The sequence below is a fragment of the Pristis pectinata genome, chromosome 4, assembly GCF_009764475.1.
Source record: "Pristis pectinata isolate sPriPec2 chromosome 4, sPriPec2.1.pri, whole genome shotgun sequence".
Lineage (NCBI taxonomy): Eukaryota > Metazoa > Chordata > Chondrichthyes > Rhinopristiformes > Pristidae > Pristis > Pristis pectinata.
In genome coordinates, this window is record NC_067408.1 from 104,179,588 (window position 1) to 104,205,631 (window position 26,044).

General features: G+C 40.1%; 2 protein-coding genes across 3 annotated transcripts in view; both read right to left on the reverse strand.

Moving 5' to 3' along the window:
• LOC127569933 (interferon-induced GTP-binding protein Mx3-like) overlaps nt 1-26,044 on the reverse strand; it is an 81,245-nt gene that overhangs the window by 41,581 nt on the left and 13,620 nt on the right. The gene's annotated exons all lie outside the window — the stretch shown is intronic.
• On the reverse strand, nt 1,139-25,774 carry LOC127569108 (interferon-induced GTP-binding protein Mx3-like). The gene is made up of 12 exons (XM_052013457.1): nt 25,585-25,774; nt 22,686-22,823; nt 19,262-19,416; nt 18,629-18,767; nt 17,925-18,123; nt 15,530-15,608; nt 14,570-14,692; nt 12,525-12,669; nt 11,134-11,292; nt 8,789-8,865; nt 6,099-6,317; nt 1,139-1,366 (listed from the first exon to the last, which is right to left on the reverse strand). Exons 1-12 carry the CDS (start codon nt 25,772-25,774, stop codon nt 1,139-1,141), a joined length of 1,851 nt encoding a protein of 616 aa, XP_051869417.1.

Genomic DNA, 26,044 nt, shown 5'->3' on the forward strand with positions numbered 1-26,044 from the left:
TTTTGAATCTTGAGTTTGAGGGCTTTAAATTTCAAGAGGAAGCAAAGACCATACCAGTTACAGGAATATGAGGAAAAGAACAAGACGACTCGAAGATGGTGAGATAAATTATTTTCCTTTCTTTCAAAAGTGCACTGCAGATGTTCTTTAGCACTGTCTCCTATTAGGTAAACGCTGTACCAGACATGTCACACTTTAGAAGTCAAAGGGTGAAAAATACATCTTTGGTCACCAACTGTGCACAAGTGTACCAGCCCCTGGTTGTACTTATCTTCCATATTTAACTGAATGTGAGTACAGTTGGTGGCTGCTCTCTCGCATACATTTTATGCTGGTGATTAAAGACATTTCTCCCCCTTGAGCAGCTTTTAAAACAAAAGAACATAACAGCAATGTACATTGGTTTATTTTGATCTTGAAGAATCAAGGATTTATTAACAATTTATTACTGAACTTGCATAAATTACCAATGATGAAATAGAATTGTTATGTTTAGTACGACGGTTATAACTTAGCAAGAGTACAATGCATTGTGCACTGCATTGAATCACGTTCTAAAGAAAAAGATTATCATCTCATCAGTACTGACCACACCATAGAAAACCTAACAGCACAACAAAGAGTGCAAGTCAAACACTAATTTCCACTCCCATAACTATGTATCCTTGTGAACATAACTTGAATAAAATAGATAATTATCAGTTAAGTCTTTGTTGTCACACTTCAAATTACAATATCAGATGTGAAATATTACATGGACTGTAAATGCTTGGGAATGCTATGTGATATTACAACAGATGCATTAAAGACAATTAGAGGTCCCTTGACAGTTTAAACTAGTTTAGATAGTGAGCAGCTCAGTATACAGATGATGGAAATTCAATCTGTCTTCTAGAGTTAGCTAATTTCAGTCAGAATGGGGAAGAGGAAATTATCCAGGAGGAAGATCAGGCATTGGGCGAAGAAGGCCCTCGTTCCTCTAATTTAGTTGAATAGGTTGACAATATTTGCAATTCAACAGGAACAAAAATCACTTGTGCCATAGAGTGACTATTGACTCCAGGACCAAACAGAAGAAAGAAATTAGCAAACAAAATATAAACACATTTTTACAGTATTGAATACATTCAACAATCATTTAACCAAATTCAAGCAATATCTTCTGGGCTTTTCTCAGTCGGTCTATTCTGCATTTAAGGGTTTCTCTCTTTCTCTGTGTGTCATGATCTTCTATTAGGTATTCATTGATGCGATCCCTGTCTTGGAGGAGCTGTAACATCTCTATCCGCAGCTTATCAACAATTTCATTTAAAATGTAGCAACATATGACCATGGGAATCTGGTCAGCTAGTCGTTTAGAGGCAATCTAGGGAGTTAAGAACAAAAATAAAGGAAAAATGAAACATGAAGTAAAACATGCCTGTGTATTCATGAATTAAACATGTACTAATCCCATTTATCAGCATTTGCTCCATAGCTTCCATGCATTGGCATTTCAATTGCTTGTTTAGATACTACTAAAACGTTGTGGAAGTGCCGTCCTCCTCCACCCCCTTTCGTTCCAGATTCCAACCATTCTGAATGAAAATATTCTTCCTAAAATTGCCACTAAGTATCTTACCGCTTACACTGAAATAACGTCCTCTGGTTTTAGACATCTGCTATGGGAAAAGTTTCCTACTGTTACAGACTAGGTTACTATTGGTGTCCCTGTAAGATAGAGTAGCATGTGTGTGTGTGTGTGTGTGTGTGTGTGTGTGTGTGCGTGCGCGCGTGGGCGGCATGATGACGTCAACAGAAGATCAGGACGTAATGACGTTTTTGGAGCAGACAGTTGGAGTCAGAGGAGAGTGAGAGCGAGAGAGGGAGCGAGAGCGAGAGCGAGAGACCCACCAGCCTGCTAGTCTCTATCGATGGATGAGAAACAATAACTGTGCCTGTCACTACATTCCATGTATGGATTTTTGGAATAATCCGGTGGAGTCCTCTTTGTCGTTAACCTGTAGTGGGAAACAGGTATTTGTGTGGACGGCCATGATTCAGATGCCTTTCGGGGTGGCAGATGCTTCGGAACAAAGCAGTGGAGTAGTCACTGCTGAGTAGACACTGAGGTGTCGTATGGGTTCCATCGTGGAACATTTGGATTTCATAATTACTCTCTATTTTCTCTCTACGTTTTGTCTTCAGTCAACGGTGGTTGTTGAAGAAGCCTTTGCTCACGTTTCACCTTACAGCTATTCCTGGACTTGGAGTTTGGGAATTTGCCACACACACACACTTCGAGTTTAGTTTTTGGGGTTAATATTTAAGATCTAACATTTTTACTTCTAACATTTTTACTTTTATTTTTCTTACTATCATAAGTAGTTATTAATAAAATAGTTTTTAACACTTATACATGACTCGGTGTGTTTCTTTTGTTGCTGGTTTGTAACACTACTCTCTACACTATTTCTGTCCTTACAATTCCAGCATCTGAAGCTTTTTTGTGTTTGATTTACATTAAACATCATTGGAACAGTGTAGGAGATGGGAGGATGGTGAGGTGAGAGTGACAAGTGACTGGAAGCTTAGGATCACACTTCTCGACTGAGCAGAGGTATTTAATAAAACAAATCAAAAAAATCTGCAGATACTGGAAATCTGAAATAAAAACAGAAAATACTGGAAATACTTAGCAGGTCAGGCAGTAACTATTTCTCCTTCCACAGATAATGTTTCAGGTCAAAGACTCTTCATCAGAACTAAGAAAGACATAGGCCAGTGAGCCTGACATCAATTGTGGTTAAATTATTGTAAGGTATTCTGAAGGACAGGATATACAAGTATTTGGATAGGCAGGGCCTGATTATGGATAGTCAACATGGCTTTGTGCGTGGTAGGTCATGTCTAACCAATCTTCGAGAGTTTTTCTAGGAGGTTACCAGGAAGATCGATAAAGGGAAGGTGGTGGACATTGTCTACATGGACTTTAGCAAGGCCTTTGACAAGGTCCAGCGTGGGAGACTGCTTCAGAAGGTTAAGTCGCTTGGCATTCAGGATGAAGTAGTCAACTGGATTCAATATTGGCTTGGAGGGAGAAGCCAGAGAGTGGTAGTAGATGGTTGTCTCTCTGATTGGAGGCCTGTGACTACTGGTGTGCCACAAGGGAGAGGTGCTGGGCCCATTGTTGTTTATCATCTATATTAACGATTTAGATGATAATGTGGTAAACTGGACCAGCAAATTTGTGGATGACACTAAGATTGGGGCCGTAGCGGATAGCGAGGAAGGCACTCAAAGCTTGCAAAGTGATCTGGACCAGCTGGGAAAATGGGCTGAAAAATGGCAGATGGAATTTAATGCAGACAAGTGTGAGGTGATGCACTTTGGGAAGACAAACCAGGGTAAGACTCACACAGTGAATGGTAGGGCACTGAGGTGTGTGGTAGAACAAAGGGACTTGGGAATACAGATCCATAATTCATTGAAAGTGGCAACACAGGTAGGTAGGGTTGTCAAGAGGGCTTTTGGCACATTGGCCTTCATAAATCAGGGCAGTGAGTGCAAGAATTGGGATGTTATGTTGATATTGTACAAGATGTTAGTGAGGCCGAATTTGGAATACTGTGTGCAGTTCTGGTCACCTACCTAAAGGAAAGATATCAATAAGCTTGAAAGAGTGCAGAGAAAATTTACAAGGTGGTTGCTGGGACTTGAGGACCCGAGTTACAGGGATAGGTTGAATAGGTTAGGACTTTATTCCCTGGAGTGCAGGAGAATGAGGGGAGATCTGATGGAGGTATACAAAATTTATGAGGGGTTATAGATTGGGTGAATGCATGCAGGCTTTTTCCCCACAGGTTGCATGAGACTAGAACTAGAGGTCGTAGGTTTAGGGTGAAAGGTGAAATATTTAAGGGAATCTGAGGGGGAACTACTTCACTGAGGGTGGTGCGAGTGTGGAATGAGCTGCCAGCGGAAGTGGTAGATGTGGGTTCAGTTGTAACATTTAAGAGAAGTTTGGATAGGTGCATGGAAGAGAAAGGTATGGAGGGCTACGGTCCGGCTGCAGGTAGATGGGACTAAGCAGAAAACCGGGCAGGCATGGACTAGATGGGCCGAAGGGCCTGGTAAGTGGAACAAAGGGAATATCTGTACTGGGATGAAATGTAGCCATTAAATGTCCAGTTAAGATCCTCTGTCTGTGTAATGTGTTGCTAATGATGTGAAGTCTGGATGATGTTATACAGTCTATACCACTGGGACTTGCCAAGTAGGTCAGAATATACAAATGATAAAAAAAGGGTGAGAGGAACAGCAAGCAAAACTGGCCAGTCCTGACACAAATAGAAAGAAAGACCAAGTTGTCTGAAGTTTGAGAATTCATTATTTGAGTCCTGCAAGCTGCAATGTGCCCAGACAAAAAATGAGATGTTGTTCCTCGAGCTTGCGTTGGACTCAATTTAACAATGAAGGAGGCCACAGACTAAGAGGTCAGAATGGGACAGGGATGGTGAATTAAAATGGCAGGCAACTGAAAGCTCAGGGTCACTCGTCAACCGAGTGCAGGTGCTCCACAAAGCTGCGTTTAGTTTCTCCAATGTAGAGGACGTCACATTGTGAACACTGAATGCAGTAGATTAGATTGGAAGAAATAAATGCAAGTGATTCACTGCTTCAGCTGGAAAGACTGTATTGATCCCTGGATGCTGGGAAGGGAAGGGGTGAATGGATACGTATTGCTGGCAGAAGAGGCAAGGGAAATGTGTGTTTAGTCTTCCCTGGTGTAACCTGTGAATATTGCATACTGAAGTGCAAAATAGGGCAAACAAATCTTCATTCCATCTGAAAAAGATATTTGCAGCCTTGAAGGTGGAAAGTGATGAGATGATCCCTCTCCTGTGGTTGAATGAACAGCAGGGTTGCTGTTGGTGGATGGGGAGCAGTGAATCCAGTTGTCATAGACAGGACACATTCCTTGAGAATATCAAAAAGGGCAGTGCAAGATGTACTTGTTGGTGGCTGAATATTTGTGCCATTTACTTCTGTTTTCCAGCATCCACACTAATTTTTTTTCATTACTGCAACTGCTAGGCTTGTTAGGCCATTTCAGAGGACTTCTAAGAGCCAATAACATTGCAGCAGATATGGAGACATATACAGGTTGGACCAGGTATGGAGGGCAGATTTGCCTCGGGAAGACTAAACACATATTCCCTTCACCTCTCCTTTCAGCAATACTGATCCATTCACCTCCTCTGAAAGACGTCAGTGAAACAGATGTTTTCCCCCACAATTCACCAGTTTCATGATCTTTATTAATAATTACTAGCTGTGTTATTTCTTCAATTCCAGATTAGTAATCTGAATTTGAATCTGTGTCGCTGTGTTATTAGTCACGGGCTCTGGTTTAGTACGCTTATAATTTACTCATTGTGCCACCACTATACCCCATACTGGTCTTTGAGGGAGTGCAGCTCACTTATACAGAATGATACCTGGAGGGGAGGTTACATAAATAGGGGTTGTTTACTTTCTGGAGTTTAGAAGGTTAAGGGCTCTTTTCATCAGATTTCAAAATGGTGTGAGGTAATGAGTGAAATTGTAAGGGTGGATAGAGAATAAGATCCTAATCCCAGATTCTCCATCCGGTAGAAAAGATACTTGCAGGTTGGTGAGTCTAGCATTAGGACCTTAGTCCTAAATTCAGAGCCAGAGTTTTCAGGAGTGAATTTAAGCAACTTTTCTAAACAAGGGGTTAGTATAATTTGGAACTTTCTTCTGCGAATAGCATTGATAGTTCTTTATAAATTAAAGGTGTTAGGGTATATGGGTTAGAGGTGAGTAGAAAGAGACAAGCCCCAGTTGAAACAGGTTTGGGAGCTCAACAGCATACTTCACTTCCTATGTTCCTGTGAATCTGCTGATAACCCCTCAGCAGGTTAATCCAAGATACTGTAACTCAGTGCATAGAAGATACGTGTTTACTCATGTTACTGGGAGCAAGCTCTTTCACCAATCACGTTACTGGGAGCAAGGAGGAAACAGTTCACAAGTAGCCAGCACATACTGGACAGTTCCCTAATGCGCTTCAGTATTATTCACAGAATGTTTACCTTGTAATATGCTTGTAAATGATATGACATTTCTTGGATGCTGGCATTTCCAAATAAGTTTGATTTATTGCCTAAGTTTGATTTATTGCCTTTCAATTTACTAAGAGTGTGATTGTAGAGAGAGTCCTGAGAGTACACCACACTCTCAATCTTAAACTGGGCTTGCAGCAGCTTCTCTGCTTCACGTTCTTGCTCACAGCTGAGAGTTGCAATTTTGACCTGTACGCAAAGACAAAAATAGCAAATATAGAGTCAGATCCAGGCTCATTTTCCAGTGGGAAAGTTTAGAATCCAAAATGCTTCATGAAACTACAAAACTACCATCTACAAAATGTACCACAGTTACCTGCCTAGACTACTGCAACACCACTTCCCCAATCCCACAAAGCCAGGTCACGACAGGCTGATGAGCCCAATGTCAGTGGTAGGGATATTACTGGAGAGATTTCTAAGGAAGAGGAATTATGTTTATTTAGAAAAGCAGCAACTGATTTGGGATTAAAAAAAGAGAATGCTGAAAGAAATCAACAGGTCAAACAGCATTCCTGGAGGCAAAAGGGATATGCTGATGTTTCAGGTCGAGACCCTCCATCAGGACTGAGAGGAAACAGAAAAGATTGCCAGTATATAGCAGTACAAGAGGCGGGTAGGTGATAGGTGGAACCAGATGTAAGATGATAAGCAGATGGAACAAGGTGAGAGGTGTGAGGAGAGGGGATGGGAAAAGTGAATAAAGGGAGAAGAAATCAAGGTAGACAGGTAAATGTGTGGGAAGAGAACACCAGGGGTATGGATTACCTGAAACTGGAAAATTCAAGATTCAGATCAGATATCATTACTACATTTATGAGGCATTTGGACAGACACTTAAACTGGCAAAGCATGGAAGGGTACGATCCTAATGCATACAAATGGGATTGGCCTAGAGAAGACAAAATGTTCAGAATCAGATTTATCATCACTGACTAAAATGACATGAAATTTGTGATTTTGCGGCAGTTGTACAGTGCAAAGACATAAAATTACTATAATTACAAAAATAAATACTGCAAAAATAACGAGGTAGTTTTCATGGGTTCATGGACCATTCAGAAATCTGATGGCAGAGGGGAAGAAGCTGTTTCTGAATCATTGAGTGTGGGTCTTCAGGCTCCTGTACCTCCACCCCGATGGTGATAACGTGAGGAGGGCATGTCCCAGGTGATGAGGGTCCTTAGTGATGGATGCAGCCTTCTCGAGGCACCACATCTTGAAGATGTCCTCGATGGTTGCATTGTGGAGGTCGTGGTGTCATGTGATTGTGGAGGTCGTGGCTGTTACGTGACAACACTGCCCCCACCTGGTCAGGTGAAAGCACTGCCCCTACTTGGTCAGATGACACACCACTGTCAATCAAGGTTTGGCTCTACCCCCACCCATCCGGGCACACTTGACCATTGGTCCCATTAAGCATCATTGTACCTGGCACACTTGACCATTGGACCTTTTGAACTACCTGGGCTGGACCACCCCCAGCCCTCCAGCACAGTAAAGAGTGCCGAATGTGCTTGGTTCTCTCTCTTTGTCTCCGAGGGATGCCCCATTGCTTTTCCTTGATCATTTGTACCCAGTTCGTTGTGTTTGCTTGTGTGTGTGTGTGTGTGTGTGTGTGTGTGTGTGTGTGTGTGTGTGTGCGTGCGTGTGTGCGCGTGTTTTACCCTTGTTGTGATTTTCCTACGCTCGCTATCACGTGTGTGTGTGTGTGTGTGTGTGTGTGTGTGTGTGTGTGTGTGTGTGTGTGTGTGTGTGTGTGTGTGTGTGTGTGTGTGTGTATTGTTCCCATTACCCTTTCACTGCGTTTGACTTTGTAAATAAAATCCTTCCCTGCCAGACTGTGTTCAGAGTTCTTTACTTTCAAAACTTCGAACTTATCTCACAACAATGGTGGGAAGGATATGGTGGGCCAAAGGGCCCTTCACAACACTATGGGATCAATTTTGTCTTTTGATACACCTCAGCCCATTTTTCAAAACACAAACACTCAATACTAAAGATAGGAGCGTACTTGATGGACAATTAAGGAACTACACTATGAGTGGTGGGATGCAAGGGTGACACTTGGTGATCTCTAGGGATCGATATGGCGCTTCATCTTCTCAATGATTTGGATGAAGGATAAGAAGGCAGAAGTCCTATTGTGTAGCTTGAGGTGTTCATGCACATGTTGAAGGTGCCGAAATGGAAAAGTGACCCCAGCATCTCTATCCAATCATTACATGTACTGGGAAAATCTGCTGTGTGTATATAAGAGGGAGAGACATGATCACGCACATGGATAGCACCCAAGGAGGCCAGGTCATAAAGAAGGTTTGAAATTTGTTGGGTGGAGTTACTGAGGGATATGGAACGAAGGAAGTTATATGGAGTTGGGGTAGAGGCCAGCCACATGATCATGGAAATCTATGACATGGGGGAGGCCATTCAGCCTACTTTGTCTTTGCTTGGATTGGAGCATTGGAGAAGGGGGCAAGGAGCAAGGGGAGGAATGGCCTGTGTTTGCTCCAATGTTCCTATGGAAAAAAACAAGGGGAATGTAATTGGGTGAGAAATAGTTTGCAATTGGTAGCAACTTCCACCAGCCTCCTACCCCTTCCTCAAACACTCCCCTGTCCCACTGGTTACCAAAAGGCAAAAGTACGTTTATACTGTACCTTGGTAGCTTTGAAAAGGTTGCAGAAGGCACTGAAATGTTGCTCAGCAATATCCATAAAAGCTTCCCTTGTGATTTCTGCAACAGAAAAGGGACAAAAGTCACATTTCCAAACCATAACCAAGTTAACCTGAATGAACTAAAAGAAAATGTCACCGTTTCGTTTTATTTGCTATGGCAAATGATCCAAATAAAGGCTTAAAATTGAAAATTGATTGCATTTCCCTTATGACACTCTTTCTCTCTTTCACTTTTTTTCCTCTCTCCTGTTCCCTTGTTCTCAGCCACATGCTAATTGAAACTAACAGATTAATAAAAAAATGATATTAATGTGTGAGAACATTGTATATATTATTCTTACTGCTGGGCTTGTCCATGGAGGTTTAAAGGCCGGCTAAAGGAGGGTGTCGTTGTAGAAATCCCAACAGAGCAAGAATAAAAAGTTGAGTTTATATTGGTCCACAAGACAGGTTCAACCACTTCAATATAAAAATCTCTGAGACTAAATGAAGTCTGAAGCCAGTGGATCAACTGGAATACACGTTACAATTCTGCACACCACACCAGGGTTTTTAAGAGCATATGGAGATCATTTATCCAAAAATTCCAGGGAACAGGTTCAGCTCTGTCAAGAGAATGAGGTTGGGATTGTTCCCATAGTTGAAAGAACTGAGGAGTTCATAGGTTTAAAATAATGGTAAAAGAATCAGTGAGATGTGAACTGCTGTTTCTTCACACAGAGGGTTACTAAGATCCTGAGTACATTACCCAAATGTGGTTGAATCTGGTTCTATAGGGACTTTCAGAAGCCAATTTCACATGTACTTGGATGATCATTAATGGGGCCATGTGGAGAGGAAGAGGATCTGTGTTGGAAAGCTCCTTCAAAGAGTTGAATAAATCACAGGCTCCTTCTTAGCTGTATGATTTCAAGGGAGAAATTTGTCTTTGGTCACTATCATTAACCACCTGTGAAAGGATTAGCCACTGGTTTCAATTGATGTCAACATTTAGTAAGAACAGGTGAAATTCAGCCCAGATGCAGCTACCACTGGTGGATTTAGGCTGGGCAACACGGGATGCATAAACATTGCCTCTACAGAGAGAGCTTTCATTCCTCGGTCTCAGAAATCTTTTATATCTTTCTCAAATTGCAGGAAGGCAACCAATTCAACTAAACCAAGGCATCCTTCATCTCAGGAAGAGGTTTCTCAAGTTCACTACAAACATATTGATTTTCTTTTGGACTGGCTACATTGATATTCTCTCTCTGCCATCAAATAGTTGTGTATTGAATGTTTAGGAAGGATATCTTATTTTGAGGTGCATAAACAAGTTTTGGCTCATAACTTTACTGCTCGATTTCCTTTTGATAATTAGCATGAAAGAGTTAATTAATTTGCTGAGTAGCTAGTGTGGGTTCTGATAGAAAGTTGACAGCAAAAATCCTAATGTAATCTGAACTGTCTAATGCAAGGATAGTTTAACAAGATAAATAACAAGACTGCTGGAGAATTAGCAGGTCAGACAGCATCTGTGCAGGCAGAGGGATGGTCGACGCTTTTAGGTTAAGACCTTGCGACAGGACTGTGGAGGGGAGATACAAGAGTCCACAGATGCTGTAATCTGGAGCAAATAAAAACAAACTGCTGGATGAACTCAGTGGGTCAGGGAGTATCTGTGGAGGCAGAGGGATGGTTGACGTTTCAGATACTTATGTATCATTGATTTTTTCAACATGGACTGGGTGATTGAAACCTAGAGTGTTTCTTGACAAGAGCTTAAAAGTGAAGATGAATCGCAGCTTGGCATGGCAAGATTACAAGAAACTGCAGACAGTTGTGAATGAAGTGTAGGCCATCACAAAAACCAGCCTCCCCTCCATTAACTCTGTCTACACGTCCCACTGCCTCGGGAAAGCAGCCAACATAATCAAGGACCCTCCCACCCCAGTCAGTCTCTCCTTTCCTATCGTGCAGAAGATGCAAAAGCTTGGGAATGCATACCACCAGACAGAAGGACAGCTTCTGTAAGACTCTTGAATGGGCTTCTTATATGATAAAGATAAACTTTTGATCTCTCAATCTACCTCACCATGGCCTGTGCACTTTGTCTCCCTGCACTGTACTTTCTCTGTAACTGTAACACTATAATCTGCATTCTATTTTTTTTCTCTTTTGTATTACCTCAATGTACAGAATGATCTGTCTGTCAAGTTTTTCACTGTATCTCGGTACATGTGACAATAATAAACCAATTATCAGTACTCTTGATGAATATTCTTGTTGGGATGACCAGTATTCTTATATTTCAGAGTTGTACACCTTATGCATGGCAGTCACATACCTGTAATGGTCTTCATTTTTTCAATAGCTGGTTCTTCCAGTTGGGCAATCTCATTCTTTATAAGAGATTCAAAGGTTTTGTAGTTGACAAACCCAGGCAGCTCTCTTCCACGGTAAAGGTCTTCATACTGGAGAACTTCCTCATGGACGTACTCTTGGACTGACAGTGAAAGGAAATGAAAGAAGATGTAAAACTCTTGAGTTCTTTTCAGTACTCCATATGGAGGTAATACCATGGACAGGCAGAGTGTAGCTGATTGGGTAACTCACCTGTCAATCAAGCTTGGTGATAACACTGGTGTTAGTGACCAAAACTGATATTATACGTATAATTTCTATGCACCCATCCCCCACTCACTGATTCTTTCTTGAGAATTTATCCTGTTTTATTGGGAGATGTTTTGTAATTTTTATTTTACTTGAACTTTAAATGGACACTTTACTCGGAGTAAATTCACTGTGTGTGTGCATGTGTGCGTGTGTACACGCAATAGACTGTTTGTTATAAATCATATGTGCTGCCCTATCTCTAACCTATTGACTGAAGCAGTATTGTCAAGAGACATTGAGCTTTTACAAATTTTATTGATTTATCATCATTTTCAGTGAGTAAGTGGCTGAGAACAAGAAAGAGCAATAAAATAAAACTCCAATAATCCAAAACACTCACAACTTTGGTGGTGCTGAATTGCCAGATTTTCTGGACTACTGGATTTATTTTTAAAAAATCGATACCTTACTCTTTTAATTCATCTTTTTTAAGATTGTTTACTGGAAGATTTATTTTCATACTGTGAAACAAACAAGTTGAAAGGACCATGGGAAAATGATTCCCCAGTGAGTTAAAAGGGGGTGAGGGAAACCGGTTTCTGGAAGCTTGCAGACTGCAGCTTGGCATCTACATTTCCAACATCACATTACTGACTAAAGATCAAAAAGTATTTAATTTGGTGTAAAATGCTTTGCATTATTCTAAGCAGAAAATTTGCAATATAAGTCAATGTCATTGACACATAAGGATATCTTGGTTTTAACACTACTCTGTGTGTACATCCCTTCCTCACTCTGAGAAGGCACTGATTTACTCACTGATAACTCAGGCACAGAACAAGCTGTACTGGCTAACATAGTACTAGATAGCGCAACAGGGCAGGCAATCCTTACAGGAACAAGCATAGGTAATGTGGCTCCCTACTTCTCCCAATGATTGATACAACATGTCTCTACTCCGGATCCATTTGCAAATGATCCTTGCAATGCAAGTATCAGGAAGCAGGAAAGTCAGTTTCAACATTAGCCATTGAGGGATACATCCAATCAGAAAGCTAGATCATACTGCCTAACTTACAACAATTAGTTGAATAAGGTAACTCAAGTGATTTTTCTACTCACAGTTTGATACACTATCTTTCAGGAATGAATTCCATTCCTCGAACTCCTTCCGTACTCTGGTGATGAACCTCTCACCTTTTGTCTTGTCATGTGGCTCCTCCCCCGAAGTCACATTTTTTGCATGGCTACAGAAATTGTTGATTTTCTGTGATTGAACAATACGTCTAGTAACGTTTCTGACATCAACTTGGAGGAAGGCATTAAACAAAAAAATTGACCACTGTCATGCTTTGTTGTCCCCGGAGCTGCGTTTCTAAATGATACTTTAAGACTTAAATCTCTGGCTTACATTGGCTTTCAGGCTGACTAGCACATAGAATATAACAAAGATCCACTTTGCACCTTATGCACAGCAGAATACTGCACCCTAGGGACAATGCTCAGAACAGGAGTACACCATCAACATGGCATTATTTTGATGTAATTTTGATGTACAATCAAATGTTTAGATAACAGTGATCAAATCTTGTATAATTGGTAATATAGGAACATGTCTTGGACTCCCCATCAACAGACTAGGTAATGCTAGGCTAGTGATTAAGGCTGGTGGCGCTCATATGCACACAAGAGTTGTGTGCAAGTAACATCTAAGCATGTTGCACATGCCCTGCACTCTCTATACACAAGCATGTTACAAACACAGAGGACCCAGACTATCTTTCAGGAAGCAAATGACTGCTACATTAAGTAATCAGACTACGAAATCAATCAGGTTGCATAAAAGCATCATGCCAGATGATTACATTTCTAGGCCATCTGCCCTAATTCTAGTTTCTCTTCCTTCCCTAACTTTTGTCCTTTTCAATTTACTGTGCAAGATGGCGCCAGAGCGTGGTGATTCGTTGCAAGCTGTTCTCTGCAGATCTACTCATCACTTCTATTATAATCATTCTACTCTTTTAATCTAAATTCTACATCTCTAAGAATTACTAATAATGTTCTTTAAATCTTCTTGCAGGTCTGGCGATCTTTTGACTTCCAGGAGTGACTGATCATAAGATGGACTCTTGACCTCAAAATCTACCTTGTTATGACTTTGCACCTTATTGTATACCTGCACTGCATGTTCTCTGTAACTGTGACACTTTGCACTGCATTCTGTATTGTTTTACTTTGTACTGCCTCAATGCACTGTGTATGAATTGATCTGTATGAACAGTATGCAAGACAAGTTTTTCACTGTACCTTGGTAGAAGTGACAATAATAAACTAATTCCAATTGCCTTTTTACGTAGTATTACTACATCCCTTATCACCATGGCTATTAGAAAGATATTGGAATAATTTCTTTCCTCATACAACTTGTCATATTTACACATCAGATTTCAACATTCTGTTTCAGGCCTAGGGAAATGGAGAGGACATTCTCTTAGAAATTTCAACTTTATGGAGGTTAGGCTTTCTTTGTTATTTTTCTCTCTCATGACCAACAATGGTTGCAGGGTTGGTGGTGTTCGGTCGGGTGGGAGATGGGTTTGATAGCCAGAAGGATCAGGTTATGGTCCTCTAACCAACCCGAGTGGCAGTGGGGGTGGGGGCAGGCGAGAAGGTCAAAATGGTCTTTCCCTGCCTGTCTGTCTCTTTCATATGATTGTTTGCACTTTCACTATATTGCCCATTTCATTCCACCAGGAGCTGATTATTTGTCATTTTTTCCAAAAGGGGTGACTTTAATGCAGGTGATTATAATGAATGCTGTTGGCCTCATTAGTGTTAAAGTGAAAATAGTAACTAATAAAAGGGGGAGAAGAAAACAATTTATAATTTACTTCAATCCAGCCTTTGGCTGTGCCAGTGATTCCCTACCTCTACTGAACAGATCCTGGGGAAAGGATGAAAGCCTGGTTTCACTCTCAGGACTCCAATCAATGGCCTTGATGTGAAATGAAATGGAGACCTGAAATTCAACTCTTTTTGGCAGTGAACTTGACCTTCCACACAGGGCAAAGAAACAGGAGCCTGTGCATGGTTCCTGCCTTGCTCACCCACTGAATGTTGTTAAACCAAACAGACTATATGTATCTATTAAATAGAGGAGGCCTTACCTCGATTATAAATGTCATTTTCTCACTGTAAGAAGTGGGGACTGCACAGCTGTACTCCTTTAGGGATTGCAATGATTGGTTCAGTTTATTTTCAACTTCAATTCGCAACTGAGGCAACGATTTCTTGAAAAGACAGATTACACAAAGATCATTCTTTGTGAAGGGAGAAGGCAAGCCTGCCCAGTTTGATGCTAAACCCTCAAGTTTACTTCCCAGTTTATTCCACAATCCCTTTTCTCTGAAGGAAAGCTTGTATCATGGCCTCAGGGCAACCCAGAATACTTTAAGCAGCAACGCAGTAATTTTGAACTTGAATATTAAGCAGGCAATTTCATACACCGGCAATCTGTTTGTCTAAGTATTGGCCAGGACTTGAGAGCAGTCCTTATGTCATCTGTGAAATAGCATTCTGATATCTTATGTCCACTTGAGAGAGCAGACATATTTTAAGATCTCATCTGAATGATGGCATCTCTAGACTGCAGCAATCTCTCAGTGCAGATCCTGCAGCATCTGCCTGGATGCCTCTAACATGGGACTTGATTCCATAACTCTCCATTATTGTGGCTACAGCAGAACTAAGGAGTGAGAGCAAACCTTGCTCTGTCCGTTAATGCTGTCTAATTGGTCCACCTTCCCCAGTAACATTCCACAACTTTTTTTTCAAAGTTGTTCCCTCAGAATAGCTCAAGTAATAACACTCCATAGTAGAACGACTTCCTTGATCAGCTGAATGCCACGAATTCAGGCTTACAGCTCAGAATTCCAAAGATAATCTCAATTTGCAGAATATCCAAAAGAATTCCCAAAACATGCACAGGTTAAACAAAACCGATTTTACACATGTCAAAGTTCCCCATAGAACTCAGGGTAATAATGCTGAATTACTTTAAAATGCAACTGAACATAAAGACCCTAAAGTCATGGAAAATGGAGGTTGTTTTACAGAATAAGGCTTACTTTAATGTGGTTAACAAGTTCCTTTGTCAGCCGCACAGCCAAATTTGGGATGCCGGCCTTTCCTTCTTCTAGAAGCTGCCTAGTTATTAAAATTTTGAAGAAGAATATCATGGTCAGGACTGGTATATTATGAGATAATGAGAAAATAATCAAACATTTTTTTTACATCACTTACAGCTTAACAGTAAAAATAAATTGATCCAATGAGACCTTGGGTGTGAAATTTGACTCAATGAGACACATTTTGGGGTTGCAGGGTGATGATTTGGTGCAAGCTTCTTATGTCATGACTCTCTACATATGTGTAACCTTAACTGGAAGTGCTAAGAATGTAAAATATAGAGATTGTGCAATCAACCCTCATGATCTAAGCTCAATGTCCATGATCTAGGAAATACCACATGGCATGGAGAAATCAGTACCTTCTTGCATCTGCCCCGCCCTGGACTGTCGTAACATTTTATTTGATTTACCAATTGTCTTTATGGAAGAAAATCCTTGCCTGATCTCGTCTATATTCCATAGTAATGGGACTGATTTCTGTCTTCTACCAAGCCGCTCAATACAAGGGCAATAAATGCTACTGTTGCTGCCATTCACATCCTATCAATGAATTGAAGACATTTCCAGGAAGGTACCTCGGTATTTGGTCCACGAATGATTCTACCACTGATTTTAGCTCATAAACTCTGAATTGTAGTACATTTATTATGGGTGTGGGACATAATACCGTCAACATTATCGCTCTATCAGCTGGTACAAGTAATGCAAAGTGCCAGTTGACAGAGATAGTTTCCATAGGTAAGATACTGGAGTTCAGTGGACTCCAATAGAAAAACAGGAGGTATAAGAGCATTCATTGCCTTCATGGCTGAACATGATGCCATTTAAATAAAACCAGAAACAGCTGGAGATGCTGTTTTTCTCTCTCTGCAGATGCTGTCTGGACTGTTGAGTGTCTGCATCATCTGCTGTTTTGATTTCAGATTTCCAACATCTACAGTTTTTAAACTTTGCTTCTCGTTCTGTCCATTGCCCACCAGCAGTAAATAATTGGGAAACTCCAGTGTGTTCCTTTTGATTCTCTATGTGTGAAAACTGATAGGCTTGGGCAATCTACCCATTCATTTGGCCAATCTGACACTCAAAGTAACCCTTCCTCAGCTTCACCACCACATTCTGTAAAATGCCAATTACATTCACCTTTTTTCCTTTGTCAACCAGGTCATGTTTTGTCAGATAGATAGAGAAGTGAAGGTGGCACATGGCATGTTTGCCTTCAATGGCGGGGGCATTGAGAATAGGAGTTGGGACACCATGTAACAGCTGTACAGGCATTGGTAAGAACACACTTGGAGTATTGTGTGCAGTTCTGGTTGCCATGCTACAGGAAGGATGTGATTAAATTAGACAGGGTGCAAAAAAGATTCACAAGGAGGTTTATAATGAGAGACCAGATAGGCTGGGATTGTTTTCACAGAAGTGTAGGAGGCTGAGGGGTATCTTTATAGAGGTTTATAAAATCATGAGGGGCATGGATATGGTAGATAGTCTTTTTCCAAGGGTAGGGGAATCTAAAACTAGAGAACATAGGTTTAAGGCGAGAGTGGAAAGATTTAAAGTAGATCTGAGGGGCAAATTTTTCCACACAGAGTGGTGGGTATACAGAACGAGCTGCCAGAGGAGGTGGTGGAGGTGGGTACAATTATAACATTTAAAAGATATTTGAACAGGTACATGGACAGGAAAGGTTGAGGGACATGGGCTCAATGCAGGCCTAGCTCAGGGAAGCACCTTGGTCAGCATGGATGAGTTGGGTTGAAAGGCCTATTTCTGTGCTGTATAATTCTATAACCTTGAAGTGAAAATTAATATAACACTTAAACTTGGAAAATATTTGTGGTGGAATTGATTCCTTAATACCACTGGTTTCTTCAGAGTGTCTATCCACCATTGTCATAGTTCTTTTGAATGATAAACACATTCATCGCTCAAAGTTAGCTCACACTCTCCCCAACTGCTGTGTATCGTGATAGCATTTTTACATTGTTCTTAACATTGGTTTCAAACAATGCCATTGGCTGAATCTTTGTCAGATTTTGGAGAAATATTAATATTCTTAGTCAATTCAGGTTATTTCTGAGAGCCTCAAATATCCTTATTAATCCAAAATGTTTCAAGTTCAGGGAATACCATTGACTCAAAACCATCGACTATTCCAATGTGCAACTAAACTTGCCTCCTGATATTAATGAGATCAAAAAGATCTTTAAAAATTCACTGATGTCAACAATAGAATCAAAATATGAAAAAGGACTGTGTGCAAATAGCGAGACAGCAGAGTTAATAAGAAAAAATGAGAGAAATTATTTGAAAATAAGTCTCCATCATTTACCTAAATTGTTCATGGTCTTCAAAAAATGCCTTTTCCTTCATGATTGCATCTTCCATTGTTATCTTGTCATTGATATCTCTCTGGCCTCGGCACTTAACGACCATGTAACCCTTACTCAGCTCCACCACCATGTTCTTCACAATTTCAACCACATTCACCTCTGTTCCTTTATCAACCAGGTCAGGTTTAGTTAAAATGCCTTCAGATTTAAAAGAGAGAGAAAATAAAGATGGTGGAATTAACCTGCTGCCCAGTGATTGATAGAGTCTTAATATCGACTTTGAGGAGAGAGGGGGTGGAGAGTAAAGATTGGAAGCAGCTATCACAAAGCATGGTTGAAGCTAAAATATAAATTGAAGGACGTTAGATACGTGAATACATGGGAGAAAGAAGGTGGTTTTATTTTATTTAATAATTTAATCTTTAAGAAACCTGTTATAGCAAGTGATAGTTCACGGTGCATTCGGGACAGTGACACAGAATACACTGCCCAAGACCTACTCAAAGCACAGAGCTTGCTCCACCCGTTGGGCATGAGGTGATGGGAGAGTGGAATGGTGAGGGGTGCTTTTCACTTCTGGATCAGGTGTATGGGTGAAGAATCTGAGAAGTGGGTTGAGACCAGGAGGATCTGGACTATCAATGTTAAGACTTTCCTCAATGGTTGGAAGTTAGAAAATCCTTCTAAATTGGTATGTAATTACCCAGAGTTCTGTCCCCGGAAGGATCCACTTCCCGAGCCATTTTCAGTGCTTCCGTGGTTGCTATGTCGACATTACATGGCACAACTACAAGATTAATTGTCTCTTGATTCCGAATGAATGATTTAATGAGTCTCTTAATCTGGAATAAAGCAGACCACCCAGCTGCAGAATCATAAGAAGGTTGACATCAACATATTCTAAGCTAACCAACATCAGGTAAAAGTGCAATGGACAACAAAACAATTAGCAAAAAGTAAAATAGAATTCTCTGGTTAAACAGAATGACAAGCTCAGTGCAGGGGCATCTTTAATGCCACTTGATGTATTTATGTTGATATGCAGTATCAATTTATTGGTAAATTGATTTGGTCCAGAAAATCATTGTGCTATGTTAACAAGCCCAGTGAATGTGCAAAATGTAAAGGAAGTCTAATATTCCATAACTTCAGGATACTCTCAAGTACTTTAGAGGCAATTAAAAAAAATCTTGGGAAGATTTCACTTGTAACATAGGTAATGCAGCAGATCATTTTGATACAAGCTGCCACAAACAACTATGGGGTAATTTTGTTAACAACGTTTTCCCTACAAGTTGTGAATTCAAAACATCAGATAGAAATAAGGTCCCATTACCTGGTCTCCAATATCATGTGGCTGGCCACCAACTGCTACTCGGGCGATTCCTGGCAAGTCTATCAAAGTCAGATCAGGGACATTGGTGGATTCAATTTCAAGACTGATTAATTCATGGCTGATTCCCACTCCTTGCCCTGCAATTCTGTTCTGGGCTGTAAACAGTTACAATTATGTGAATTAATACAAATATAATTAGGAGGTTTAGAGACAATAATCAGGCACTTTGACCTGTATAATGAATAGTGAATAAACTTGTAAAGGAAACAAGTGAAAACAAATGAAGGCAGGTCCTCTGTTGCCTCAAAATTGACAGCAAGCTCCAGGGGAAGGCTCGTTTGTTCCAGGGTAATCCCTGGTGTAGTCATCTACTGGGACACCGGCTCCCAGCTCTTCAGTATGTCTGAGCCCACTATAGGGACTGTCTCAGTGCAAACAGCCTGCTGTTCTTACAGAATGGCTTTGAAAGGCAGCAAGGCCCAGCACTAAGGCTTGATGACTGTCAAAGATGACTGTATTACCGACTTTTTGTGAATGTTGATATTCACAGTCACATTCTGATGCCATTAAAAAATAATTAACATTTAAAAACCCACACATGAAAAAAATTAATTAGAAACACTGAAACTAACTTCAGTAAGAAACTACTTGTTCTGATCCCTCCTATTCATCTGAATGGGACTGCCATACTTGAGCCAGATTTACATCAGTTACCCAGATGGAGAGCTTGGAAGCCTGCTGGAGCTTACACTGCCACCCTAGAACACCACACTGGGGCAGTAGCCATTGGCTTGGACCTATTCCAGAGCTGGAAACCTTGAATTCTGCAGGGAGTAGTAAACACAGCCCAGTCCATCACAGGCTTGGGATCTCAGACTCTTAATTCTACCCCTCTCAGTTATTGCGTTATTGTCATTTTAGCATTTCCTTTTGCACTACTTCAGATTGCACGACAATCGTTGCACCATTCTATTGTTTGCACTTGTCATTGTATTTATTGTTGTATTTATTATTACCATGCATACTGCTTATTCTGTGGGCTTCATGTGAGCAAGGAATTTCATGGCATCTGGGTGTATATGACAACAAACTAATCTTTTTTTTCAATCTTTTTATTAATTTTCAAATTAATACATATTAATATATATAACATCAATGATTATACATGTGAAACAAAGAGATTGGGAGGACAATCATGACATATATAATCATAAAGAATAAAAAATATATTCTAGACCCCACGGTCTCTTAGTAAGCAAATATAATACAAATAAATCAAAAGGGAAAGAAAAAGTTTTATTGTATAATAAAAAAAACCCAAATCACAAAAAAAGTAATAAATCGAAACAAACTAAAAAAATTTCAAAAGAAAAAAAAACTGGACTGATATTTCTCGATGAATAAAGAGCATTATTATGCCGTCAACTCCGCTCCTCTAAGTTCAAAGGTTATTGAAAAGGGATCTGTATCATATGAAAATATTGAATAAATGGACTCCAAACTTCCTCAAATTTAAGTGAAGAATCATGAGTGCCACTCCTAGTTTTTTCTAAGTTTAAACATGATGTAGTTTGAGAAAACTATTCAAAAGTATTGGGAGGTATTGGATCCTTCCATTTAAACAAAATGGACCGCTTGGCCATTAATGTGACAAAGGCAATCATACGGCAAGCAGAAGCAGATAAGTGGCCAGAATCCATCCTTAGTAGCCCAAAAATTGCAGTGATAGGGTGAGGTCGTAAATCAATATTCAATATATTTGAAATAATGTTAAAAATGTCTTTCCAATATTTTTCCAAAAGAAGACAGGACCAAAACATGTGTCAGGGAAGCCACCTCCAAATTACATCTATCACATATAGGATATATATGGTGATAAAAACAGGCTAACTTGTCCTTCAACATATGGGTCCTGTGAACCACCTTAAATTGTATCAAAGAGTGTCTGGCACACATTGAAGATGTATTAACTAATTGAAGAATTTCCTTCCATGTCTCTGTGGGTAAAAGTATCTGGAGTTCTCTTTCCCATTCATTCTTAAGACAACAAACTAATCTGATCAGCTACCCGACTAACTCAGGTATAAGCACTAATGCCAGGGTGGAAGTTCTCACCCCTTGTTTATCATGCTCATCAGAATACCTTTCATAGCTTTCATATTCTACCTGTTACCCAAGCTCTATGTCCCAATCATCTAAATGATTGCATCTCACCAAGATGTCACAAAGCAACGAACAAATCTGTCAGAGAAAATGGAATAGCTATGTGCGGAACACTACGGAATGTTACATTCATACAAAGCCCAAGTATCTGTAGGCATCTTAGTCAGGAAATCATAATTTTGCATGACTTTGCTTGGGCTGATTTTGGTCTTGAAACATGCAACGTTATGCTAAGCCTTTAGGAAAATGAGCCACTGGACTTTTAAATTTGAAGCATTTCAGTTATGAAGATAGTTCAAAAAAATGGTGCCTTGAAATTCATCCCTGGCTAGCAATAGTAAATATGTAAATTGGTAGAGGTGGCATGTTTCAGGGCACTTCCACAGATTGTATTTGGTTAGATTCTTGTTTGAACTGAATATATTAGGGGGAGCGAGAGATCAAAATCACAAGTAGGCACCTCAACTAAGCTCTTTGTACCTGCTGTTTAATATTAAGTACTTGACTACCAACTGCTATTCTGGAATTTACAATTCCCTGAGAGTCGCATTGAGAGCATTAGGGATTCAATATCGGTATATGCTGCATTGTGTTATCTCTGCCAGAGTGATCCTCTGGACTAGCTTCCGTCTCCTAAAAAGGTTGGAGAATTTCCCACATTATTTCCCCTAGGCTACTCTGGGCTTTTTCACCTCCTTTAGGTGATGACATGCTGCATGGAAGGGAAGAAAGTGTGCATATGTTGTGAGGTGGAAAGTATTGTAGTTGTATGGGACTGACATTTTCTTATTCTTCATCGTTCATCAAATAAGTTTGGACCAGAAAGCCCTCGTCATGTAGCTTTCATTTTTCTTCCCCCAAATTACTTCACTGTATTTTTTCTTAGACAGTGATTAGCTTTACACTAAGGTGGACATTAGTCATAGGGAGACAATCAAATTAGGAATTGGTCACCAGAAGATGCATTTGATGGAATGACTTGTATCTCAAAGGCACTCATATCAAAGCCGCAAACCAAATTTCTCTTGACTTTATATTGATGGTTCCTGAGTCAAAATGGTGATTTTGCCAATAGTTGAAGACATGAATTTGCTATATTTAGGAGGATTTATATAAATGTAACTTTGAAGCAGCTGGCCATCACTACACTGCTGGCAATCTTTTTAAACTTATCTTTACGGTATTATAATATGCTAAGTCCCTATTTATCATTCATCATTAATCCACAGTAGGTCTTACACAGCAGTGCTTTGGAACATACCTTTGAGAATTTCTTCTTCCACCTGAGTTGTACTGCTGAGTTTGTTTGAATAATCCTTGTAGCTGATTTTCCCCTTCCAAACATTCGCTGCTTTGACATTTTTTAGCTTCAGTTCCAGTGGGCATCTTGTTACAATTCCTGTCAAAAGAATAACATTGCCAGATATCAATTAGGACCAGAAAGTGATTATGGAAGGGAATGTTTTTGAGAGATACAGGAAGAACAAATCAGTGCAATAAATAATAATCAACAGAATATAATCTCCTCCTAAAAGACCATCTTAACTGAAAAAATAGTCAGGATGAGAGAAAATAATGGTACTATCTTTCAATAGGACTTCTTACAAAATGTGTTTGTGTTTTTAAACAGTATGCATTGACAACCAATGAGTTAGAGATGGGCTGGGCATATGACTCACAGCAAACAATCTATTGTACATGAAACATGGTCTATCTATTTTGAAAGCTAACAACACAAGAAAACCTTAGAACATGTTCTCCCAATAAAACCATGGTAATTATTCTCGCAAAATGGACTGGGTGGAGAATGTTTACATTAGAAATGTGCACAAGATCAGGGTGCAGAACCATGGTGATTAAATACTGGACTAAATTCCAGAAACTGATATATTGATCCAGAGACAAGTGTTCAAATCCCTCCATGGCTGCTGATGAATTTTAAATTGAAGTCACGAAAAAAGTCTGGAATCAAAATGGGTATTAATAATGGTGACCATCAAACTACTGAATTTTTACCTTCGGGAAGGGAAATCAGCTATCATTTCTCAGTCTGATGTGTATGTGACTGAGATACACCAAAATGTTTGGCTCTTAACTGAAAATGCCCAATAAACCAGTTAAGTGCCATGCTTGCCATTGAGGTCTACATTCCCAAGACAAATAGAATATGTCACTAAGCTTGATTGACAGAGATATTGCCCAATCAGATCTACTCTGGCTGTTCTCATTAAACACAGCCTTTCTAAAGTTACCTGCTACTCATCTGACAATATTAACACAGCTCGTTTACTTATATAAACTTTCATTATTTATAGCAATTACTTTAAAAGTACCTCTTTCCATTGAATGGCACATCCTTCTATTGACACAGTTCTAAAAGGGAGCAGCACACAGAACGAATGAAGTATTTTCCCCTTTAGTGCAATGGCAGCAGCTTAGGTAATTGTGTTAGTTCAATAAGGAAATCTAATTCTCCACATGATTACTCTTAAATGTTTATTAGGAAAACCACTGCCTGGAACACAGGAAGAAGAAATTTGTCTTGGATAACAAAGCAAAGATGACACTGCATGTGTTGCTTCATACTCCATAAAAGTCATTAGCTAGAGCACACAACAATAGTGCTGAGAGAGTATTGCTGACTTGGAGCAACCACAAAACATATTTCTCCCTAGAGTCATTTAAAGAATCAAATTAGACCCAATTAGACCCCATTTTTGATAACAAACCTAACCATCTGGCTGCTTACCTTCACTTCTTTCTCTTTTGCAGAAAGATGTCCCCTTGCTTCTTAAATTTATTTCAACTGGCTGCTGAGATGCCTTCCCTGACAACTGATCGATATATGTTATCTTTAACTAGGAAAGGGATTAACTAGGATTGCTCTACTAGGACTCAGCACAGACTCAATAGAAGAATATGCCATTAAATGGGCAGAGGTACTTTTGAGATGGAGTACAGGAAGGAGATAGGGAGCTTAGTGACCCAGTGTAATGACAACAACATTTCCCTCAATGTCAGCAAAACAAAAGAGCTGGTCATTGACTTCAGGAAGGGGAGCAGTGCACATGCTCCCATCTACATCATTGGTGCTGAGGTCAAGAGGGTTGAGAGCTTCTAGGTCCTAGGAGTGAACCTCACCAATGGCTTGTTCTGCTCCAACCACGAAGAAAGCGCGTTAGTGCCTCTACTTCTTCAAGAGGCTAAAGAAATTTGGCGTGTCCAAGTTGACCCTCAACCATTTTTATCAATGCACCATAGAAAGTATCCTGTCTGGATGCATCTTGGCTTAGTATGGCAACTGCTCTGCCTGTGACTGCAAGAAACTGAAGAGAGTTGTGGACACAGCCCAGCACACCATGGAAACCAGCCTCCCCTCAATCGACTCTGTCTATACTTCTCACTGCCTCGGTAAAGCAGCCAGCACAATCAAAGACTTCACCCACCCTGGACATTCTCTCTTCTCCCCTCTCCCATTGGGCAGAAGATACAAAAGCCTGAAAGCACGTACCACCAGGCTCAAGGACAACTTCTATCCTGCTGTTATAAGACTATTGAGTGGTTCCCTAGTATGGTAAGGTGGACTCTTGACCTCACAATCTACCTCATTATGACCTTGCACCTTAATATCTACCTGCACTGCACTTTCTCTGTAGCTGTTACAATTAATTCTGCATTCAGTTACTTGTTCTACCTTGTACTACCTCGATGCACTGTGTAATGAATTGATCTGTATGAATGGTATGCAAGATAAGATTTTCCACTGTCCCTCGGTGCATGTGACAGTAATAAACCAATTCCGATCTCTGCCATAGTTTATTAATGTCTTGTAAACTGATCCTAGAATCACATGCTTATCGACAAAGATCTGGCCAGAGTTTCTTTTGTTTCTATGCTCTTTCTTTTTCCCTTTGAGGGAAAGGTGTTTTTCTTCAAGTCCAATTGCCGCTTGATGGAAGATTGGACACCAGTAAGATGAGTGATGGCCAGCTGTTCCCATCTTGTGACATCCAAGCCGGTTTTGATGAGGTATTCCTTCTGTGTGCCTTTGTAGCACCATCTTTAACCACTATGGGATTTCTGACTATGAGTAGAGCATTTACATACAACACACAAATTTATAGACAAACAGTTAATGGTTGACTCCAAAAGTTTCTTACCACTCCCTCTGGGAAGTGACACTCCTGAGAGTGCCTCCAAGACTGAGCTCTTCCCAGAGCTCTGGTCACCAATCACTGCAATGGCTGGAAGCCCCAGATCTTTATCCACACCAAATCCTCTCAGCGAGTCAATGAGATCAATGCATGGTCGTACCTCTTGCTCATATTGATTGGACAATGAGGTTCTCATTGCCTAAACAGAGAGGGAGATAGAGAATCTTCTATAATTGTTTCCAGAATAAAAATTTAAATGGCATTTTCCATTGATTTAACAGAAGAGGAGAACAGTATGTATTTTGAGGAATTAATTTTGTCCTTGGAAAGAATGGTAATGGAGACCATCTTCAGTAAGAGATCATTCTTCGGTAAAAGTTAGCAGAGTTATGCACAAGGATGAAAACAGACAAGGAATAAAATCTCTAAAGTGAGACAAGACCAATTTTACCAGGCCAAAATATGA

Bases quoted from the DNA above. Each gene is read 5' to 3' on its own strand.
- LOC127569108 (XM_052013457.1), bottom strand. From the start codon at position 25,774: ATGAGAACCTCATTGTCCAATCAATATGAGCAAGAGGTACGACCATGC. The intron at 22,824-25,584 runs GTAAGAAACTTT...TTCTTTTGACAG, and splicing joins GTCACTTCCCAGAGGGAGTG to GAATTGTAACAAGATGCCCA. The intron at 12,670-14,569 runs GTAAGGCCTCCT...GTTCAATCACAG, and splicing joins AAATGACATTTATAATCGAG to AAAATCAACAATTTCTGTAG.